This window comes from Hydractinia symbiolongicarpus, chromosome 1 (assembly GCF_029227915.1).
Source record: "Hydractinia symbiolongicarpus strain clone_291-10 chromosome 1, HSymV2.1, whole genome shotgun sequence".
Taxonomy (NCBI): Eukaryota; Metazoa; Cnidaria; class Hydrozoa; order Anthoathecata; family Hydractiniidae; genus Hydractinia; species Hydractinia symbiolongicarpus.
Genome location: NC_079875.1, coordinates 24,872,024 through 24,895,872, shown reverse-complemented (window position 1 = coordinate 24,895,872; position 23,849 = coordinate 24,872,024). Strand labels below are relative to the sequence as shown.

The window sequence follows — 23,849 nt, the reverse complement described above, 5'->3', positions numbered from 1 at the left end:
GTGTAACTTAATTTTATTGCGCATGTTTTCTAGCGAGTGGTTCTGTATGTTTTATACGACTACTTTATTTAAAAAAAACTCGAAATTTTTCATTACCAGGGAATAAATTTTAAACAATTTCAACGAATTTCGCGGATCATTAAAAATTTCGGACAATAAAGTCACCAAACTTTATAAAAAATAGTAAAAACAACCTAAAAAATTCTAAAACTGAAAACTAAAGGTTAATTTAATATTAAAAAAACACAAAAACGTCGTTATATAATTTCTTCGAAAATAATTTCTCTTCCACAAATCAAATACGAAGCAAGATGTCAAATGGATTATATTAAAATAGTATTTTTACAAACAAAATAGAAATGTTTTGCAAATCGCAGCGAGTTGCTGCTAGCCTCAAGAAGTGTATAAAAAATAATTTTATAAAACAACAACTAAAAACAAAAGAAACCATCTCAGCATGAAATGTTAGTTGTAAATTCACATGTTCCTTCATGCAACTTTCACTGATCACAATGTTGAACGATGACGTCACTAGAGCTCACTCTTTCAATCCACAGAAGTATATTCGTTTTTACTGCGATCTTCCGAATGACACGTGACTGTTGCCATAGTAAATGCAAATCCGTCCTACAATAAAAAATAAAACGACAGTCCGTGTCATGTTCCTGTAGCGATGTCACCATAATAACGATGTCATCGGAATAACGCACGAGACAGTCAAGAAATTTGCAGATACCGATCAGTTTCTGTGAAATATAAAGTCTAAACAATCCAAACTTTTTTCTTCCAAGACCTTATTCATTTTTGAAATTTAATATTGAACATAGACAAAACTTTTTGAATTACTTTTCGCCATTATTGAAGATATTATTTTTCGCCAAAGTGCTTGTTAGGGCAAACATTGTTTACTGTTCGTATTAGTTATCCTTAGATCAATATTGATATGTTTCAAATTTACTGATTTTCAGTCAGAAAAAAATCACAATTGCGCCACCAACACGTAACCGAACGCCCTTTATGATAAAAGAAAATAACTTAACATGCCTTTTATTTTGATTACAATGAACACGATTCTGATTACTTAACCACTAAATACCGCTTATATAATATATATATAATATATAATATTTTTTTTATTTTGCTCTTGTGCCCTTTTACGCCCGAGGTCAATATTAAGTTACAAGGGCGTAAAATACCCCATAGCGTAAAATACCGCCATTTTTATTTCTGCTTTTTTTCGATATTTCTAAGCTCTAAATATTTAGAAACATAAAGTGGGTATGTGTGGGTATACATATTGTGATACATACATATTATTTTTTCATTCTTCTTTGAGGTGACCTTAATAAACTCAAATAGAAATTTGTTCATTTTTGCGCCCCATAATGGTAACAAGAAGCCTGGAAACAACTTAAAAGTCATAAAATCTGAATATCCATTATCTTTAGAAGTTAATTGACACAATTTGGACACTAAACACCTCCCTAAAAAGGGCGCATTGACACAATAAATTTATTGCCATTTTTCGTATTTTTGCTGATGTCACCATTGACACGTGGTCAGACATAAAAATGAGGCTGCCATTTTTGTTAGTTTGTGATGGGTTTGATATATGTAGAGTATCTCTGAAGTAGTGGTTCAGAACTTACAGGGGTAGTACGTGAATAGGGTTAAAACTCAGTTTTCATGCATTTTGATCAAAATCATTCCTCGGAATAGAAACGACTAGTGAAAAACAAATCAATCGAATATATAATGACAAAAAAACGCAGTTTTTGAATTAGGATACCATTGCATTTTATAAGAATCGCGTATTGCTTCGAAATAAGAACGTTAATGTGGACACACTTACCATGATTAACTCTGGTAGATCACTCCAAAATTCTCTCTGTGGAATCATATCTTTTCCTGTGTGACCACGCACACGATTGATGAGAATTCCCAGCAAGAAATACAATACAACCGCAGGAAAAAATCTGAAAATACACACACACACAACATTAAGAAAGCGCTTGATCATCTAAAAACTTTTGACAAAAAATAAACAGTCAGTGAAAAACTTACAGGATGAGTATAAAAGAACCAGTGCTGATATTTTTTGTTCGTGAATCGCCTGGCGATAGTTTCAAACATGCACCAGAGTAGTTGAAACTCACTGTGTACTAAGATAAGACAGAAAGATTTATATAAATACAACTATGGGGATCGTTGTTCGGTTACAGGACAGAAAGCGTAAGAAAATCATTAGACATTTGACAATTACAGACACAACCCACTTCACAAGTATTGTTGTTAAACAGCACTAAATCTGGCTTGGGAGCCTCAGAGCCACCATGCTGCTTCCTGACATTTCGATTCCAGACCTTACTTTTGTCACACGTGAAAACAAAAGTGGTTGTTACTTTCTTTCTACCATTTTTGCATTGTAAATATTGCCCAGGGTACTGTGCTCTAAAACCCTTCGCATCATGATCTAAAGTGAAAAAATTTAACGTTATTTATACCTCACATTCTCGTTCAGTATTCTTAAATAAATAAATAGAATACTGATGCCATTTACATTATCCATACTTCACAAAAAAACAACAACGATGACAGCACAAATTTTTCTTTCATGTCTGAGAAGGTTTTAAGACGTTACAGATTTCAAGAAACAGTATTACAGATTTTATATTTGCATACATTGCCATTACAAACACACATCAAATAAATATCAACACTGGGCCGCATCCAACGACCTTGATACGTTTAGTATTAAGAAAACCTGGTGGAGCTTTATGTAGCATGTGTAGCATACATAAAGAAAATAAATAGTGAACACTAAAAAACCATCACTTACTTTCATGAAATGGATGTGATACTGTTTCACCTAGAAAGTTTATATAATCTTCAGTGTTCAGATAGTTGACACACACCGAACCAGCACACTGAAAATACATCGACTGACATAAATTAAAGTATATGCGACACGTTGAATTATTTGCGTCTGTTGAGTTAAGAAAGATTAAATCTGGTTCAGGAATAGGTGGGCAGTCTTTTGGCGGAAGGTCGAAATACCAATAGCTGGGACTAAAAGGAATATATACATTGTTATACATTGTTGTCAAAAAGAAATATACAGTGGTAAAATATAAACCATGGTTGTTATAAGTTTTTAAAAAACCTCCTCTGTGTTAATCAAACCAAATCCTAAGTTACAGAGTGGTAAAAAAAACAAGACGTCTGGCACGAGTAAAACAGCACCATTTTAACCCTATCCGGTCCAGGGTTTTTAGAACATACTATGACCAGGGGGGTGGCGGATTCCGCCCCCCCTCAATAACTTTTCATAGGATTGTTCAAATTGAATCAAACTTGGCACACTTATAGTACGTCATAAAAGGAACAAAATGGCGGCAATAACTTTTTGCTTGCGTCAGCACATTTTTTGTGACGTCATCAGAAGCTTGAAAATTGTTAAAAATGCCACTATCTGCTTAAAATATTATTACTTTTGTTCTAGAGCGAATTTTTACATTCTGTTTGAAGTTTCTGAAAGCTAAATAAAAATTTTTTAACATATCTTCCGGTTTTTACATGGATCGGATAAAAAATTGCCAAAAATTGCCCGAAAATCCGTTTTTTTCCGATTTTCGGGTAAAATCCGACAAAATCGGGAAATCGGATTAGTCACGTGTCAAAATTATTCAAAATGATTCTTCTTGATGAAACAAAGTTGTGTTGCAAGTTTCAAGTTATAAGGATAATCCTAACAGGAGTTATTATATTTTCCCCATTATAAGGATTTCATAGAGATTTTAGGGGTAGTTTCGAGTAATGGCCAATATCAAAGCCTCTGAAAGGTATGGGACCTAAAAATTTAGTATGCAGGTGTCTAATAGATAAATGTTGAAACTCAGTAAGTATCATAGCCATATAAGAAAGCAATCAGGAGTTATTAAAAAAAAACCGTCAGGGAGGGGCGGAATCCGCCCCCACCCCCCCCCCCCCCCCCCCCGGACCGAATAGGGTTAAGAGATTTTTTAATGCTTTCGAAGTGGTTTCTGCAACCCTTATATGCTGCAAATATTAAATCTATATCCTTTTATAGACAATAGAAAACATTATCTATTTTTGAGAGGCCAACATGTTTTATACAGAATAATTACGGTAAATGATCTAACTGTACAGAAACTACACCATTATGCATAGCAAACGAAAAAAATGTAAATAATTCTCGTGGAAGTTACTTTTTCTCTTAAATTTAAAATTGAGTAATATAATTTTGTAACATGAGCGAAATATTTTGAACTTGTAACTAATCTGAGGTGATCTAATTCACATTGGCACATGGCAAATGCAGAGGTGAATGCCAAGGTCATTTGGAAAGAAAACAAGTTTATGTCAAGGCAAATTTTTCCTTCACAATCTATAGAAACCTTCAATTGCCTTGTATAGAAGATAGAAAAGCAACAGAAAGTATTAATAAAAAGTTGGTGTTGAGCATTTTACTTACTTACCCTAAATAGAATTACAGTAGTATAAATGTGAACAAGATGGCTTTAAAAATAAAAAGTTTTTGCCAACGTGAAATTGTGGATTGCTGAGGCGTATCATAAAAAAATTCACGTCAACATTTTTTTGCCGACATGAAATGGGGAAATGCCAATGCAAAACAGTATAATGGAGGACTGCATCTGCAAAAAATTGCAAACGCAAGAAATTGTAGCGTTCTTTTGATAATGCCGATAACATGCATACTTGTTTCTCCTTCTCGCCTTTTGATATCACTTTGTGTTTGTTTTTTGTGTCACATACACATTTCATTCTCATATCAAAAAACTCCATGAGCCTCTTAGAAAAGGTTGCATGAATTTAAGTCCAGATACTAGGCTAAGCGCCAAGCACATCCTACAATTTCGATCAGGTGTGTTTAGCTTTGTGTGTTTAGTCACATGGTCGTGATGATAACGCTGCCAATACTGAATCAAAAACGTTTGCTGATTCAAACTGTACACAAAAAAAACTCTATGTGGCTATTCCTGTATGTTTTCTACACTTTTGCAGACTTTTTTAGTCCACAAAAAGCCCACAACATTTTCGTGGGGAAAATAGCAAAACAAGCCATTATATGGCAAAAACAAGCTGTCAACAACGATTTATTTTTATATATATATAAATAAAATACGTTTCGTATTACAAAATCCTAGGCTGCGGCTAAATAAACCGTGCCTCAACTGAAAACATTATTTTCAGGTGAGGCATCTTTTGATCATGGAATTAAGATGCAGCTCATTTGCTACAGAATTAAAAACCACTCTGGCCAGAATTAATTTTTTTACGATATCAAATTTTTATTGGGTATATTAAAAATTTCCATAACTAAAGAAGTATTATGTTTCAGAATTAATGCAACACACCATTAGAAAGAAGAATAAATTGTCTACAAGAAGAGAAAAATAGCATACATAATTGAAAGAAATATGCCATGAATAGATTTTTGTTTTGATGTTTGTAGATTTTTTTATGATAATTTGGAGATGTTTGCAAAGAAAAACAATATGAAAAAGTATTTTGTGCCTGTCTTGAGAAATGGCAGTAGTAACGTATTATTATGTGATAGGCATAAAAATAAATTCATTTTATATAAAAGTTTTTTCTTAAATTAAGTTTTCCAACACCCGTTCAACATTCAAATTTGAGCTGATAAAATAAAAAATTACACAACATGTATATAGCTGTTTATTTATGTCACAATATCAATAATATTTTCCCACAGGAATCAAATATGTAAATAATATAAGCATGATATACCATTCACCTAGAGTGATAGGATGAAAAACATTCTCTGGGATGGAGATATGGTTTATCTGTGCATCCAGTACAGATAAAACGTGTTCTTTTACGGTTTGCAGAAGTGCTACAAACTATACAGTTCCTATCAACCTCCATATATCCGATTAAATGTTTCTTATCTTGATACCCTTCAACTGTATTAGATACTCGACGTCTTCCTACTTTGTGTTCATGGTGGTCATCTCCCTTCAGTCCATGCGAAAACTCAACAAGCTAGTCAACCATCTGAAGCTTGAACAATTTTAACAAAGTTTTTTTCTCGTGAGATAGTGCATGCAAAATGAATGTATTTACTTGAACGACTTCTAATGTCCAGAAGAACATTCTTTTCAACTACTTTACTGTCTTTCTGTGAAGATTTGATTAATAGGATACAAACTGATCCAATCTGTCACATTCGTTTATGGATCGATTGTAACCAGTTATTATGGTGAGCTTCTCAACAATTTTATTGGTTTGTTTTTATTGGCTCTACTCTTGTCATTCCAGACTCTCCGTGTGAAGAAACAACAACTACTGGTTTCTTAGCCTTCTTGTCCTTCAACATGACATGCAATAATCCAGATGTTTCACTTCTCCAGAATTTATGCTCCATAAGAGCAAATTTATTTTCCTTTTTGTTTTGTTTTATGTCTTCCGGAAAACCTTTCCGATTTACTTGAACAGTCCCTGTGTAATAAAAGTTTTTAGCAGTCAGACACTCAACTAGGACTTTCGTAGTATAATATCTATCAGCAAATATATGATGTCCAGGGCCAAGTGGACGTAATAAATATTCAAAAATTTTCTCTGACATTCCAGACTCTAACATATTGCGGCATAGTCAGTTTTGGCACCAAAATATGGTAAGATATGGTATGCCTAGCCAGTAGTAGCACAACATAAACCAAAAGATTTTCTGGTGACATAGGGTTATACATTTTGTATTGTGATTGTCCTTTCCATTCGATTACCATTTCGTCGATAGAAACATCTTGATAAGGATAGTATGACGTTTGAAAGTTTTTGACAATTTTATTTATAAATGGTTCAATTGTGGCTTTGGTTTGTGCCATGGCTGGGGAAACATGAGCAATTGTGTGCATTATAGATTCAACTCTGACTCTAGCAAATAAATGGTGAAACCATGGTGTATACATCGAGGAATTCATTGACCAGTAATCTTTGATTGACGGTTTCTTGTCTAATCCCATCGCAATGACGATACCGAGAAATTTGATTAGCTCGTACCGATTAATTGGCTTCCACTTGCCATAGATAGAAGTCTTTTTGGCTGGGTTATTAGCTATAACTTTAGCATCAGCAAATTCATTGATCATATCAACTAAGTTTATTTGGACTTCAAGAGGAAATAATTCAAAAAAGTAGTCAATTGGAGTGTTTTTCTCTTCAAAGTTACCTTGAACTCCTGGAGTTTTACTTGGTATAAACCGGAAGTATTATGTTCTATGATCATCATCATCATCCCCCAGTAAAAACCAATCGTCAGAAGGTTGTGAGGGAAGAGCCTTTTTCTTTCTGGTGACGACTTTCTTTGCCTTTTTAGCTGGTGTTGGCTGCTCCTGCTGCATAGGAGGTTTGGGGTCAGCATCAGAATCACCTTCGCTTACATCTATATCTTCTTCACCTTCTTTATCAGGAATTTTCCGCTCTTGCTAAAACAGTTATAGCTAGCCGTAACAACTGATGGAAAAAAGATATCAAGGTGAAACTTTCCAAATGTGCTTAACTTATAGAAGTGATCAAATAGTGTAAATTTGAAACAATTTCAAAGTCCCTTACTCCAGACCCTTGGTGATATTGGCCAGAATGACCCAGGTATTATTAAAGGCGCATAATCACCCTGTTGGCAAATTTTTTTAAGGTACCTATTTTATTGTAAAAATTAAAAGATATACATGAGAAAACATTATCCTGAAAATTTTATTGAAAACTGACAACCAGAACATGTTCAAATGTTTCAAAGAAATTGGATAGAAAATCTTCTGTCAAAAAAACCCCAGCATTACGTTTAATATAACTTATCATCCAGCGCTTTCTAAATTAAAATTTATTATACGCAATATACACCTGCTACTGTCACCAGATAAAGAACATCGCAAGGCCTTTCCCAAAGCTTCAATTGTGGGATTAAAGCAAGGGAAAGGCTTAAAAGATTTTCTTGTAAGAGCTAAGTTACAGCAGAATAAAGTTGAGGAGAGCGGTAGTAAGAGGTGTAAGGGGAGCCGTTGCGGTGCCTGCAACAATGTTAAGAATTGTCGAAGCTTTCAAAGCGGCGATAAAAATTATAACATCTAAAGAGTTTGAACTGTAATCCCACTATGATGGTTTATTTGGTACAATGTCGGGGTTGCAAGAAGGAGTATGTTGGAAGTGCAAGTACCAAGTTCTGTCTCCATTTTAACAACCATAAATCTTGCTACAGGAATTACAATTCAAAAAAGACAGTACCTCAAGAGTCCTTTCACGCTCACTTTAACCAACCAGGCCATCATTGTATCCACGACTGGGAATACATTATAGTGTGGATAGCCTTCGCCGTCGTGAAGCATTATGGCAAATTAAATTGAATTCTTTTGTTCCACATTGACTGAATGAGCATGAAGTGACCTTTGATTACGGATAGTTTTATTATTTTTGTTATTATGACGTAACTTCTCTCTAAATTCCGACTTAAATTATTCTTCACTTTCTTTATGCTTACTTATCGTTACAGCATCAGCCTGTTATGATATTTCTCAACTCTTTTATTTTTATTTCTACAGCGCATGGGTCCCTTTAATTAGGTTCTCAAAGAACTTGTGCGCTTTATCATCACCTTTAATCTTTTCTTTGATAGTAACATTACCTGTATGGTGCTTCTCAAATAAAATGTACTGCTATCACTCCCCTCACATTTATGTATGTGTGTATTGGTCTACTTATTCAGGTTTCTTTTTTAGACCCTTTCCTGATTGACTCTGTTTACGCTACTTAATTGTTGCGATAGCGTTGAGGCGAGGTACTCTTCAGCTAGGTCAACCATAGCACTTGCATGGCAGCACCTTGAACGGAGGATCGACGGTTGGTATATGTAGACTTGTGTATATCTGTTTTTGTGTTCGATATTCTCCGTTTCTTTTATGTTAAGATGGAGGGACAGAGTTTGTCAACTTGTGATGTTTTGTTATATGCACGGTGATATTTTATTTATATCATTAGAATTTTCCATTATAAATAAATAAATAAAAAATTTTGTTTGCTTTCTTTAAGAAGATTAACTATACACACTGTAACTAGGTTTTTTATCTGTTTAGAGTACAATCATTGCAAAAAAAGTTAGTTAGGAATGTTACAATGAATGTTAGTCAGGATTGAGAAGGGAATTTTTGCAGAGTGATTTGATTTTAGATATTGATAATGAAGAAGGGTCTTGTCTGTCAATATGCATGGTTATTGGGGTTCTTGCCAAAAAGTAATTGGTTTGGACTGTAGCCATTGTAATTCGCAAGTGAGTTCTTTGCACTAATTGCCCAACTTAAAGCCACTTCTAACTCACAGTTTTGATTATTCATAATTTTTCGAACAGTCTCTCCAATGATAGCATTATGCCTTTCAACTATTCCGTTACTCCATGGACTCTCTGCAGCAGTGGTTACAACCCTGTAATGTTAAATTTTTCACAGAACTCAATGAATTCACTGTTATCGAATTCACTGTTATCGAACTCCCCTCCATTGTCAACCATGAACTTTCCTGCACAGCCAATTGTTCCTATCCAGATTTCAAATATCTTCTTGACAATCACTTCTTTTTATTTGCTATGTATGACAGTAGCAGCACTATACTTCATAAAAATAACAATTAAATGTAAGAACCATGTTTTTGTATTGCCATCTGTTCACTCTTTTAGGTGCATTAGGTCCACACATGAAATATCATCAAATTCAAATTTTCTTTTGCCTAAAGGGATACAATAGTGTCCTGAAGATGTGAGAAACACCTTTTGCTTCTATCCTGTCCTTTGAAAAATCAATCTTTGTGCCTGCTTTCTTCATGGCATCTTTACTAAAAAGTAGTGGCAAATCTCCTTTTACAACATCTGTTACAATATTGATATTAGAATCTGCAATTCTGGCTGGCAATTTCATTTGTTTAATAGATCTCATTTCATTTCCATCTCCAAACTTAAATATTGTATTACCTTGTGACTCTGTGACTCTCTTCTTCACTTTTGCAAAATTTTTCAAAATTATCAAAGTTAGTAAAAGCTAATTGTAACGAGTCTTTTAAATAAGCTGTCAAGAGTTTCTATTACTTTATCAACACCATTATCTGTATATTTATTATTGGGATGCCTGAAGCCTTCGTTTTGGCGATGTTATTTTACTTGCATTTAGTAGTAGTAGTATTTTTTTGCTGCTATATATATATAATATAAAAATGTATAAATGTATATAAAGTTGTATGTTGAAAAATGAAAATAATACAATACAAGCTATAGGAGTCAGGAGACCAACCACTAGCAAAAGCTTATCTAAGGAGGCCACCTTTAGGTATAGTTTCAAAACTATTTTTGTTTATGTGGAATATGCAAAAAAAATATTTTTAAGAGTTGTGATTTTTTTTTGGAGAAATGTATTATTAGTGGAAGGTTGAGAGCTGACATACAGTTTGTATGCAAGCGTTGCAAAGGTGAGATTATAGAGAATGAAGTATTTCCAGCTTTAATGATGTACAACAGTGGCTCGTTAGAGATAGTTGAGAACTTCTGTTACTTAGGTGATATGTTGGGCAGTGAAGGGGGTATTGGTAGAAGTGTTACTTGCAGGATAGGTTCTGCTTGGAAAAAGTTCAGAGAGTTACTTCCTTTGTTGACTAGCAGAGTCCTGTCAATTGAGGTAAAAGGTAGGTTGTATGAGGCCTGTGTAAGAAGTGTTATGTTGTACGGTAGTGAGACATGGGCAGAAGATCTTGACCGTTTAGAAAGGAATGATATGAGAATGGTTAGGTGGATGTGTAACGCCAGTCTGAGAGACAGAAAGAGTTCAGATGAGCTAAGAAGCAGGCTAAGTCTCCGTAGAATTAAAGATGTTATCCAGATAAGAAGATTGAACTGGCCGAGGCCTGGGGCAAAGCCCAGAGGCAGACCGAGAAAGACTTAGCAGGAGGTTATAAGGACAGACTTGATACAGAGGAAGTTGAGTTTAGATCTAACACAGTCTAGATCAGATTGGAAGAGGGTCATTAATATACCCCGTCCAACCCATGCTAGCATGGAAAACGGACGTTAAGCCGAGAATGATGATGATGATGATGTACAGGTAAATAATTAAGTCTAGAAAGACTAAGTGAGGTAAGATCAATAGAATTAAAATGCTTTGGGGGAGAGTTCCAGTTTTTTATTGCTTGATAGTGAATAGAATCCGTACCATATGTTAAAGTCCTAATAGATGGTATAGAAAGAAGTTTGTAGGAGTATCCTCTAGTTACATGAGTATTTGGCAGATAAGTGTTATAATGATAGAACCAGCTTAAATTTTTATTTAAGTAAACCCCCAAGTATTTGACTGATGATGAGAGTGAGAGACGTTTACCACCTAGTTTCAACTTGATTTCATAGTTAATTTTTTTCCTGATAATTATGAAAAGGATAAGACATTTAACCAGTAAGTTTTAGATCAATATTTACTCTGTTCTTAATGGTTTTTAAATTGGGACTAAAGCATAATAGTGTCATCTGCAAAGCGAAAAACATCACTATAGTAAATTCCGTTTGGGTGGTTATTAATACAGAAGAAGAGTAGTGGTCCATGGACCAATCCCAGAGGCACCCCATGAAAAATTTATAGTTCGGAAGAGCTATTTATGCAGCAGGAATGTTCTCCTCTGTTGATCTCTGATGGGGTACAAAGTGGACTTTTCACGGTCAAACCTTCACAGTAGCAACCTTAATGAAACAGAATTTACAAGTAAAACGACGTTAAAATGTCGCAAAATGACAAAAATTAGGCAGTATCTAAAACTTATTAAAGATTTGACTAAAAAAAGATCAGTATTGTATTTATGAAGGTTTCACCACAAAAACATTATGATTACGGCATTTGTACACCATTTCATAATGGCTGCTTAACCTGAATACTGGCCCATGATTGGTTTAACCAGTATTATGACGCGGATCCGACCGCAAGAATTCCCAGAAATAAAACAAAATGCCTTCAGTTAGTAAGGTAAGATTTAAACCAGGAGTTTGCTAGTCTTCAAATGTCATAGTGTTGCATTTTACCCAATAGTATGTTGTGGTCAACAGTATCAAAACTGGCCTTGCCATAAGTCGCGAGCAATTGCTCGCGCCCGCATAGTGCTCGCTCGTTACCGAGCATTATATTGCTCGTGTAAATATTAAAATTTTGAGATAAGTGTAAACACTTTTTCTCAAGCATTGATTAGTCTTTTAAGTTGAAACTGAAAAGATATTTGGTGTGATTATATTCCACCCATCGTGCAACAGTTCTTTGGCCATTTTATAAAACACGTGCGATATGGGCATTAAGGTTAATATTCCTTGCACATTCATTTTGAAGTAGAAAAGTAAGGGACGTTTTTAATCGTGAACCTCAAACACGATGACTGAGCGTCTACTGGTATGGAGACTCTCTCAATTTTAACTTCCTTTTCTACATGTCCAAAATAGTATGCATGATTATACTGTCGTTTTCATAAATTTACTGTTTATTTTTCAGGTCATCACAAGCAAATAGGAAAAAATATGCTTTGTTTTCAAATTATAAAAAAAACTTTATCTGCATGGTTTAAATAAAACTAATAAATAAAATCTCTTTTTAAAAGGTACACGCAAGGACATAAAATTTATACAGAAAAAAAATTACACCGCATGTGGGTTTTGTTTTTAAAATTGTTTGAATAACAGTTGTGGTGCAAAGAAAAGAATCCATTAAATTAAAAACCTGCTATGGTTTCCAATTGTTTCGTCAAATGAAGAAATTATCTACAATTAAATCCATGATAAATTGTCTATTCCGCCTGTAAGTGCAGCTTTGCAGACTTGCGTCATCCATGCTCCGGATGTGTCTTAACTAAGGCGTTCGCCTCCGCATTAGTTAAGAACCGCATGGCTGGATTTCTCGTGTAAGACCTGGTTACCAACGACGAAGAGGCTGGGCAAAAGAGATTTCTGTCTACATAGTTTTTTAATTAAGTCAGGAAGTCGGTGAATTAGCTAGGATGGTCAGGTTGGCTATGAATAGGCTTGCTTGTGGATTTAAAAGGACCAGGACTATTCAATAATTCTGATTATACTGTCGTTTTTTTAGCGAAAAATGTGGCAAACAAAATTGCTCGCGTAGACACTCTGATGCGAGCAATTAATGGCTTGGGAGTTATTTGCTCATGGCAAGGCCTGCAAAGGCTTTTCTATAAAAAATCCACAAGAAAAATTTCCATAGTCAAGTTGTTTTCTAATGTTTTCAATTAGACTGATTAATACATGGTTAGTTGAGAGTTTATTCCTGAAGCCATATTGTTTATTAGTGATTAATTTATGGTTATCAAGAAATGAGATGAGACGGGAGTAAACAATTTTTTTCGTAAATTTTATCAACATTAGAGAGCAAAGATATTGGTCTATAATTATTTACATCTAGTGGTGAGCCTTTTTTTTAAAAACAGGAATGACTTTAACTGTTTTAAGAAGGCCGGGATAAGTGCCTGTTTGAAAAGAAATGTTGATTATTTTAGTTAATGCAGGTGAGATTTCGTTGACTACATTGACCACTAGCAGTCAGGAAAATTCTCTTAATTAAGCTGTACAGCTTAATTAGGACGTATGATACAGTCTAATTAGACGTTTTACAGCTTAGTTAAGATGTACAAAACTTTGATCATCTAAAACACACATTTAACTGAGTTTTAGCATCTATCCAACTGAATAAATCCAATATTTACGTCTCGTAGCACCCCGGAGATCCGCTAAATTTGAAGTTTTAAAAATATCCGCTTAATTAGGATGTATTACGTAACGTGACATCCTAACTAGGATGCAGTACAGCTTAAATAGACTATCGCTAACAATGAACCATTGTTTATAGTCCATATCTTTTGAACCCGGGTGGTGGAAATACTGTTCTTCTTTTATAATATAGCGGTCATACTGACGATAAAAGAGCTGCAGCGGTGATTCTGCTAAAATTTACATTTTTCGAGAAAGCAGGGAAAAACTTTTTCTACTTCCTAATTTAGATGTATGTTACCTAATTAAGCTGTATGATACAGCTTATTTAGGAGATCTCCAAATTAAGCTATACAGCTTAATTAAGAGGATTTCCCTGACTGACTAGTTTTGATGGGATACTATTTGGGCCATTTGATTTACTGATGTTTAGGGTTTTTATTACTCTTAAGATTATATATATACCTTAAAAGATCTTTTGCGTCATATCCTATAGGACCGCAGTCTTCAGCATTTGAAATCATACACTGCAATAAAACTGCAAAAATAATAAGCATTTCTCTAGCTAACGAATTCTTGCTTCCTCAGTAGTGACTGTGTGACCGCTGTCAGTGCACCATTTTAAAAATTCTAGCAAGCCTGACCCTGAGGACTTGACCAAAGCTGGGTGCGTTTTTTTTGCGGACCGAAATTGTTGATCACGCTCGGCTACGTTAAATCTTCCTAGGAAATAAAAAAGTCCTTCTGATCATCAATATCAACCTCAATATGAACCTTTTTGTCTTTCGCTGACGCTGCACTTGATGTCAGATATACGAAAAGAGACAACTGGAACCTGGGATCGAAGTTGCATCGGTACATTAGACGTGCTGTGTTGTGCGAAAACTGTACGTTATGCTAAGCGTACAAACCATATCAGAAATTGTTTGCCAACAAATTTTTTTTATTTATTTAGTTCGAAAATTTATTATACACAGGATTATTACTTCAGGTCCTGTGTTAATAAATTTTAAAGGTACAAATCAAACACACAAGTACTTCAGGTAAGGTAGGAAATTTCGCAAAAAGAATTCCGTTTTTCTAATATTTAATAGTTGACTGTCATAGATCTTTGCTGCCAAACTTTTTGCGTACAACAGATAATTTCAAAGCATTGTCATTGTTTCTTATATTTTGCTTGTTTTCGTAATTCTTAAAGTAACCATATTCTCATCAAAACACTTTCTTACAAATTTGCAAGAGTCATTCAAGGATGGTATTAGTTTTCTCCTATCGTTATTCATAATTTTTTTGCATGTCTATTAAGTAAAGCAAATTTACGTTTGCAAGTATCTACGTCAATTAAAGTACATTTTTAAAAGCAATTATATTTTTAAGATCCTATGACATCATACAGCCATTGATTTGTATTTATTTGAATGTAAAATGTACATTCTTCAGCAACGAAATAAAAAATAATACAATAATAACGTTGCATATATATACAGAACAACAAAAATTCCTATTTATTTCTCTTGACTTTTATTCGTTATAGATTTTTGTAATACATTCATTTCTTAAGCTTCGGATTCCTGGATACAGATCGTTTCGGTCTCTCATTGTTATGATTAGTGGATCATTCATCCAGGGTGCTATTATTTTAACCTTTCAAAGCGGTGCATGATTAAATGGTTGAGGATATTAAATTAAAGCTGAAAGTTTAAAGGAAGGTTTTGAAATTCTATTTGTTCTTATCAAACAATTTTTCGTTTCGTAACCACTTGAATGTTGGTTCGAATATTGTCTTCCTAATGTTTAAACATACGGAATATGGTGATCACTGATCTCAACGGTAAAGTCATTATAAATCGGTTATTTAGGTATATCAGTGCTTATATGGTCAAATAAAGTTTTTGGCTTTCTTGTGGCTTTATAAAGGGAACAAGAATCAATAACATCTTTATACCTACACGATGAAAATAAAACCCAACGCCTCCTTATTTTTTACATTTTTTAAAGAAGGTCGTGTAATCTGGATGTTGAACGTAATTTCGTTGGTGTATTGTTCAACCAGGTCAATGCAACAATTTAACAATATCGAATTTGTATTTGTTTATAATGAGAACTCGTCGATAGTTGATGTTAAGAGAGTATTGATTTGAGCGACAAATGTATTACAGATGGATGAATCTAACTCGCAACTATCGTTCAGTGTTCTTAACGTTGTGAGAAGTAAGGCAGTATGGATAAATTCAGCTGTGTGGAAATGAATTATTATATATTCGTATATATGTATAAGTTCGCAAAAAATAATTACTCTCGAAAATTACTACGCAGTGGCTATAAAAATAGGCAAATATAACAAACGTTAATATATACGCAATCTGAAATAAAAACTATAAAAAAAAAACTTTAGCTGTACTTCTTGTAACTCATTCTTGTAAAGAGAAAAGAATAGCTAAGGAAACTAATTTATATTTTGTATTCCGGAAAAATCGTTAAATTAAGGTAATTAACCAATGTTAAAACAGCTTAATTGTACCGAACATAACACATTGAACGAGATATTCTCCTACTGTTAGACCTAAGAGTTATCACAAGAAGGACAATTCGTCGTATTCTTCGATGTTGTAGGCCAAGGATACAGCTCAATGTCATTAGATCAAGTAAGACGAAGGGTGGTTACCGTGTTAGCGTTGTGAATGGTTCTTGATTTTGAAAGTGTACAAAAATAAGTAAGCTAGTCATGACTGGATATAGAAAAAACTGATATGGTGTAAGGAAAAACAAAACAATTCATTTTCTAGGATGCTAGTAAATAAAATCTTGTTTAAAATTTTTTTAACATTATAGATACACATAAAATAATCGTGTTTTATAAATATTATAAACATGTGAAATAATATAAATAGACAGAAGTTTTTATTGGAAATTAAGCATTATATGTAAATCAAAATATTCCTAAGTAAAATATAAATGCACGTAAGTGATCGAAATACCTACTTTTGTCATCATGGTAAAACTAAAAGTTAAAACATTTATTTATTAACTAATGTAGAAGAAAATAACAATAACAACACGTTCCCCCGTTCTACCATTTTACATTCTCTCACTTTAAGTTCACTGGATACAAAACATTATTCTTTCGAGAATTTTTCCCCCACCTATTCTCCCAAGTAACAATTTTTCAAGAACTCTGAGAGTGATTATCTTTAGCGGTTGAAACGTGCTCTATGTGAATAATGAGGGTTAACTTTTTTATTCTCTACACCAAACTATTATGGGTTAATTGTTCCGGGCAAATTAAAGTTTTCATTCGCACCAGCATAAAAATGGCTTGACATAAAACAATACATATATACACTAAAGTCACAAACGGCATCCAGTCGAAAAGCCACGGTGATAACATTAGTGCACATAGGAAGCCTGCTCTCCCAAATGACACGCGAGTGCTTTCTGCAAGTGCTTGTTTACTAGGTGGCGACATGATTGCTAATGTATTAATAACAAATATGCCATCACAAACGCCTAACCCTGCTAAACTTACACCATAAATAATCGTGCCCGTCATTTTTACGTATGCATTTAGCGGTAAGAAGTAATATAGCAGGTATACACCCAAAACTCCACAAAACGATAAATTTCCCAGCACTGAAATATAAAAGATTTGAGAATTCGAAGTTCTAATTATCGAAAAAATGATCAACACAATTACGCTGATTAATCCTGACGTCATCATCATCATGTTCATTTCTGTTACTGATTCACGACGCACTTCTATTATCAATAACGGTAACCACATCTCAACTGCGCCATAGAAGTATTTCCCGAAAAAGGATAAGATCAGTATAAAGCCAACATCTACATGAGAGCATAAACCACACCAAGATACGTCTCTTTTTGTTTCTTGGTCAGCCCTTGTCTTGTTGATACGGTATATGTTGGAAACGTCATATAATGCTATGTAAGATAAAACGGCGAGGCTACTCATCAAGACAACTGTCAACAATCCGCAGAAATTCTCGTAGCGAATATTCAAAGCACTAAGCCAAATATTCACAGACTCAAATGTCAACATGACACCAGGACCAATAATAAATCCAGCATTATAAAGACTGTAAAACAAAGAAAACTTTTTTTTTATGACAGAACTTGGATAACACTTGGCTGTTTCTGCTGATGTGATGGGTATTAGTGCACCACCTACACCGGCAATAAACCGCCCTAAAACTGGCAACCAAGGGGAGAAAGGCATTACATAAACAATACTTCCAATAACCATTAAAATATTCACGCAAATAAATGTTTTGCGCACACTTCCTCTTTGGTCGATGTATTTTCCAAAAATGATAGACATGACTATCGCGGAAATGTGGTACGAAGAACATATGGCTAAATAAAAATATTTTGGATTTTTAGGTTTGATCATGCTTTTAAGGTATGGCCAGACGGATATGAATGATGAGCTATAGTCGATGCCGATACAGAAACACTGTAATGAAAAAATGATGGTCATCCAATGTCTCTTTCTTTTCCACTGTTGTAGTTCCGTTTCACTCAATGTGACCATATCTAAAGTAAAACAAAATTATCTCGTTTCAATGAAAATAATTAAGTTTTTATTGCAATAATCTTGTCGAGGTATTTGCATTGCAAGTCTAAAATGCTTGACAGTTGAACAAACTACGAAATATGTCTGCCAAACAACAATTTAAAGTCATGCTGATAAAAAATTAACAAAAAGCTTGATGGCTTGAAGATTTCCGCAATTTATATTAACCAGTAAGCACAAGGCCAACATGGTCACATACATTACTTTTTTAAATAACTTAAGAATAAAATATTTGTTTGGGCGAGTGAAAAGTAAGTAAGTAAGTAAGTAAGTAATATATTTTCTCTTTTATAATGTACAGTGGCGTAAAAAATGTATACACAAAAACAACCATTATGTATGGCTTTCTGGTTGTGCACATAAATATAGTTACAAAACTAATTATTTAATATGCTTAAAATATATAAATATAATATTAACTTACTTATAAGAACAAGATGTTCTTTCTGAAATATGTTCAGAATTGACTAGACGCAAACGCAGGGCTACTTTTAAATAAAAATATTATAATAATGGAAAGAGCTGATTGATTAAAATTAGCAAAATATAGTTTACAAAGTTTGTGAATATTTCTAAGGCACTATAAAACTATAAATCTGGTATCACGAAGAAGAAGAAGAAGAAGAGAAAAAAAACCCAAAAAACAAAACAAACAAACAAAAAAAACAAGAACAAAACAAGCAATGTTAAACTCAAGAGTTGTTGTGATAGTTGCAAAATAGGTTATGCATTCCATAATTTGTTGATCAGTTTGTCTTTCAATTTCTTGAACAACAAACTTTTATTATTTATATTTAATAGATCTGTGCAATATGTGTTCCAATTTAAAGAGCATAAATATGAAACTTGATTATATTTAGTTTGATGTGGAATGTGGAAATTATGTGCACGACGAGTAATGTGATGATGGTTTTTAAGACAAAATAATTTTTTTAGGTTGTTAGGTAACGTATTGTTATAAAAAGCATATGCAATCTTGCAGGTTTCCATGATCAGGAGACCATCAAAGTTGAGGATTTTAGTTTCAAATAGAATGTTATTAATATTTTTGTTTGTATTGTATGTCATCAATTTAATACATTTATTTACTCCATTTAAAACTTGAGTTTTAACTGATGATCTACCTAAACCCCAGAGTGTGATGCCATAAGTAATATGAGATTGGATAAAACTGAAATATATTTGACGAATTGACCTTAAAGGGAGTACAAATCTTAATTTACAATTTATACCAATGCCTTGTCTGATTTTAGAGTTAACATAAGATAATTGATGGGTCCATTTTAGGCTATCATCTATCCTCAGACCAAGATAACTTACAAATGGTTTTTGTTGTATAGATTCTCCAGATATAGAGATTTTTATAGTTTTATCATATTCCTGTCTACCACAAAAATAAAGACAGTTTGACTTATAAAAGGCTAGTGTCGTCAGCAAACAGTGTATAATGAAGTGTTTTTGATGAATTAGTTATATCATTAATATATATTAAGAAAAGTAATGGTCCCAAGACAGAACCCTGAGGTACACCACATTTAATTAACTTGGGGTTAGATAGTGCTCCTGCAACAGAAACACATTGTTTTCTGTTAAATAAATAGGAAGAAAACCAGTTCAGTGGAGTCCCTCTTATCCCATAATGTTTTAGTTTTTGTAGTAGTATTTGATGATCAACAGTATCAAATGCTTTTGCAAAGTCTAGAAAAATTGCACAAGACAATTCTTTACTTTCCATTGCTTCGGTAACTTTTGATAATAAGTCATGCACAGCAAAACTAGTAGAACTATTTTCTCTGAATCCATACTGGCTAGATGTGAGCACTTTATTCATGTTAAGGAAGTTTAAAAGACGTTTGCACATTAGCTTTTCAATTAATTTATCAAAAATTGGTAGAACAGAAATGGGTCTATAATTTTTTGCTTCAAAGCGTGAGTTACCTTTATACAAGGGTGTTATTTTTCCAAGTTTTAGTTTATCTGGAAAGATTTCTGTTGAAAAGGACTTATTAATTATTATACTTAGTGGTTCACTAATGATAGTTTTAATGTCTTTAATGACATTGATAGGAAAGTTGTAAATGTCAGATGCTTTTTTCCCATTAAATGACCCTAGTAGATCCTCCACTTCACATTTGGTAACTGGTGCTATATAGAAGCTTGCGCCAATTTGATTTTCAAGGTAAGAAGTAAAATCTCTCTTTGTAGTTTATTTTGGAAGTTTTTTAATGAGAGATAGAGCAACATTTACAAAGTATGAATTTAGCTGTTCTGCGATATCGGTTGGATTATTATATGTTTTCCCATTGGAGATGATAAGATTTGGTGATTCATCTTTTACCTGTTTGCAATTAATAATTTGGTTGACTCCCTTCCAGAACTTTCTTATGTTATTCTTACATGAAGTAAAATAATCTTTGTAGTATTGGTATTTTGATTTACGTATTTTGTGGTTAATGTCATTTCTAATGGACCTGAATTGCTTAAGAATTTCCCTGTCACCGGTTTGGATAAAATGGCTATATAGGGTGTGTTTTTTCCCAATAAGTTTTAGAATAAAATCATTAATCTATGGCTTTCTTCTTTGTTTCATTTTTTTGTTAGAGATTGATTTCAATGGAGCATGTTTATCGATAAGAAGACCTATTTTGTCATGAAAAAAATCATACATAGAATTTATGTCTGTGGTACCTTCTAGGGAGTCAACCATATTACAATTTGTAAGATCTGCCAGAAAAGCTTTCTGATCAAAATTTTTGTAGTCTCTTTTGTAAACCTTATTTTTGCTTTTCCTGTCCTGTTTTTTGCAGATTATTAAAAAATTAGGTAAATGATCAGAAATGTGAGAAAGCAAGTTACCACTTGTGCAAACATATTCGAGCCTATTGAAAAAAATAATATCTATTAGTGAGTGACCATCATTCTCAGAAAATTTAGTAGGTTGTATAATGTGCGGTTGATAAAACCGAGTTAAAAGAATATTGAGAAATGTATCATTTTTGGCTGACAAAAAATTGATATTAAAATCCCCCATAATTACAAACTCCTTTTTTTCTTTATCACATGCATATAGCCAGTATGGATTCCATCTTCTCCAAAAACGGTGCAAGATTGCTTTTTGGATGTCTATAAACAACACCTATTATCATATTTTTTAAATTTTTGTTATAAATTTCAATAAAAAGTGTTTCAAATTCACAGCCATTTTCATTACAATTGATGGAAAGATCCTCTCTTTTAATGTAGTTAATATCTTTTTTAACATACATACCAGAACCTGAATTTTGAGATTGGCCACAAGTATATGTATAAGGAGAATATGCTTCCATAGTCTCTACGTTAATGTTACTGTTAGTTGTATGCCATGTTTCACTTAGACCAATTATATCAAATTCAAAATTTAAATTTTGTAATAGTAGTGTTAAAGATGTGATGTTTTTGTTGTAAGATCTAATATTTGTGTGAAAGATGGAAAAATTGTCCTTTGAAATATTTTTTGTAAGTTTTGAGAAAGTATGTAGGTTGTAGTATCCAAAGTCAATAATACAGGAATTGTCAATAGAATCATTAGTTTGTTTATCGTGTGAGTAATCTTCTACAGGAAAATATAGCTTAGGCAGTTTTTTAAGAAATTGAAAGGAATCATTATTAATTTTAATTATATATTTATTGATGTTTATATTATCTACGGTAGAGTTAAACCTGCTTTGCAAGTTAAAGTCTTCATTATCAAGTGTATGATATGGAAATGGGTTACATTCCATGCAATTCCATAAACTTATTTTATTTTTATTCAAAAACGCACATTGCAAATGAAGATGATGTTTACCTGCTCTACAGTAGATACTATTATTTTTAATAAATTATGGATTTAATAGATGCTGTGGTTAACTTTATAAAAGGAAGGGTGTTTCAGTCACACAGATTTCACAGAACCAAGGATCGTTACTTTTAGATAATTTTTTTAATGCTAACTTAGAGAGTTTCAGACAGTTTATATGAAGCCAGGTTTTACAACTATCACAAAAAAATAGAGTCAGACAGAACTAGCTAATCACAGACATGACAAACAAGATTTTCAATTGTTGCTGACATCATAGTTTGGTTGTGAAAAGAACTACATCAACAATAAAGTTAAACAAAAAGAAAGTCCAAGAGAGAGCAGTAGGGATTGTACTGTAAATGGTTATATATGTTATATACCTGTTATTGTCCATTTCCATATTGCTGTTTTAGTTTTAAAATGGTATCTTTATCCTTTATCTGCACGGTGTTGGAGTCATTGTCCTTTCTTACAAATATTTTCCCATTTTTAGTCCATATATAGCTTACTAACTTGTTGTCTTTTGGCATCAGGTTATCACGTGCGTCCTTGAGTAACATTGCATTAGGCTGAGTGAGGCTTTCGTTTATATAAATCTTTTTCTCGTCGATATATCCAATATCTCGTGTCGTTTTGTCAATAAGTGTTTTTCGTTTCGATATAAATTCCTCTCTTTTTTTCGTGCGAAAAACTTCACAATAATGGCTGCATCGTTAGATGTTGAAGTACGGTGCGAGACTTCTATATCATTGGTGCTGATGTTAGCTTGCATTAAGTTAGCTACGTTGAGAACAATTTTGTCGGTGTTCTATGATATTGATCTTGGGATGCCCCTTATATCCACCATGTTCCGACGTCCATATTGTTCTAGATTATTTAACTCATCTTGAATCACTGTAATCATATGACATTTCTTTTCTTTTTGAAGTTTTATCTACTCTATAAACAAGAAACTTTCCATTTGTAGGAATTTTCACACCCGAAGCAATGGAAAACTACAAAGCTTTAGAGGCTTACAAATTTTTCCATGATGGCTGGATTCAAACAATCAAACATGTGAAAGCTACTGGAGCAGTCATTATGAAGTGTGATGTCAGACCATCATATAGGACCACCGAAGTTCCTCATAAACCATGGATTGCTGTTGCCCCTCGTGGAAATGTTTTGGCTGGTCATTGTGACTGCATGGCAGGGTAAGTTTGAATTTAAAAGATGGTTGTTTCATGACCTTTTGAGAGCATCTAAATATCATAAATTATAATTTATTTATAGACTTGGTGAAACTTGTTCACACGTTGCTGCCATGCTATATCAACTAGAGGCTGCAGTTCGAATTGGATTGACGTCTAGTACTCCAACTGAGTTACCTTGTCAATGGAACCAGGTGTTTACACGAAATATTGTTGGTTCTCCAGTTGCTGAGATAAATTTGTATAGTGATGATGCCAAGGCGAAACTTACTAAGCCAAAAAAAGAAGTTGATACTACAAGTACACATGTTGGCTTGTGTGAATTCTTGAATTCCGTAAAACAAGTTGCACCCAAGCTATGATGAATGGTTCCATCCCACATGTTTAAAATTGAAAAAATTGCCTACTCGGAAAATATGGTATTGTATAGACTGTAGGAAATTGAAAAAGAGAAAAAAGACATAA

At 33.4% G+C, this 23,849-nt stretch overlaps 1 protein-coding gene across 1 annotated transcript; it reads right to left on the bottom strand.

Moving 5' to 3' along the window:
• Window positions 1–311: 311 nt before the first annotated feature.
• LOC130648064 (uncharacterized) lies at window positions 312–14,422 on the bottom strand. The gene is made up of 6 exons (XM_057454087.1): window positions 14,249–14,422; window positions 2,840–3,069; window positions 2,277–2,473; window positions 2,065–2,162; window positions 1,853–1,976; window positions 312–627 (listed from the first exon to the last, which is right to left on the bottom strand). Exons 1-6 carry the CDS (start codon window positions 14,338–14,340, stop codon window positions 547–549), a joined length of 822 nt encoding a protein of 273 aa, XP_057310070.1. The 5' UTR covers window positions 14,341–14,422; the 3' UTR covers window positions 312–546.
• Between the last annotated feature and the right edge of the window lie 9,427 nt (window positions 14,423–23,849).

Excerpts from the sequence above, each read along its gene's own strand:
- LOC130648064 (XM_057454087.1), bottom strand. The coding sequence starts at position 14,340 with ATGCTTATTATTTTTGCAGTTTTATTGCAGTGTATGATTTCAAATGCT. Across the intron at positions 2,474-2,839 it reads ATCACATCCATTTCATGAAA|ATCATGATGCGAAGGGTTTT; the intron begins GTAAGTGATGGT and ends TTTTCACTTTAG. Across the intron at positions 628-1,852 it reads ATCTACCAGAGTTAATCATG|GACGGATTTGCATTTACTAT; the intron begins GTAAGTGTGTCC and ends TTTTTATTGTAG.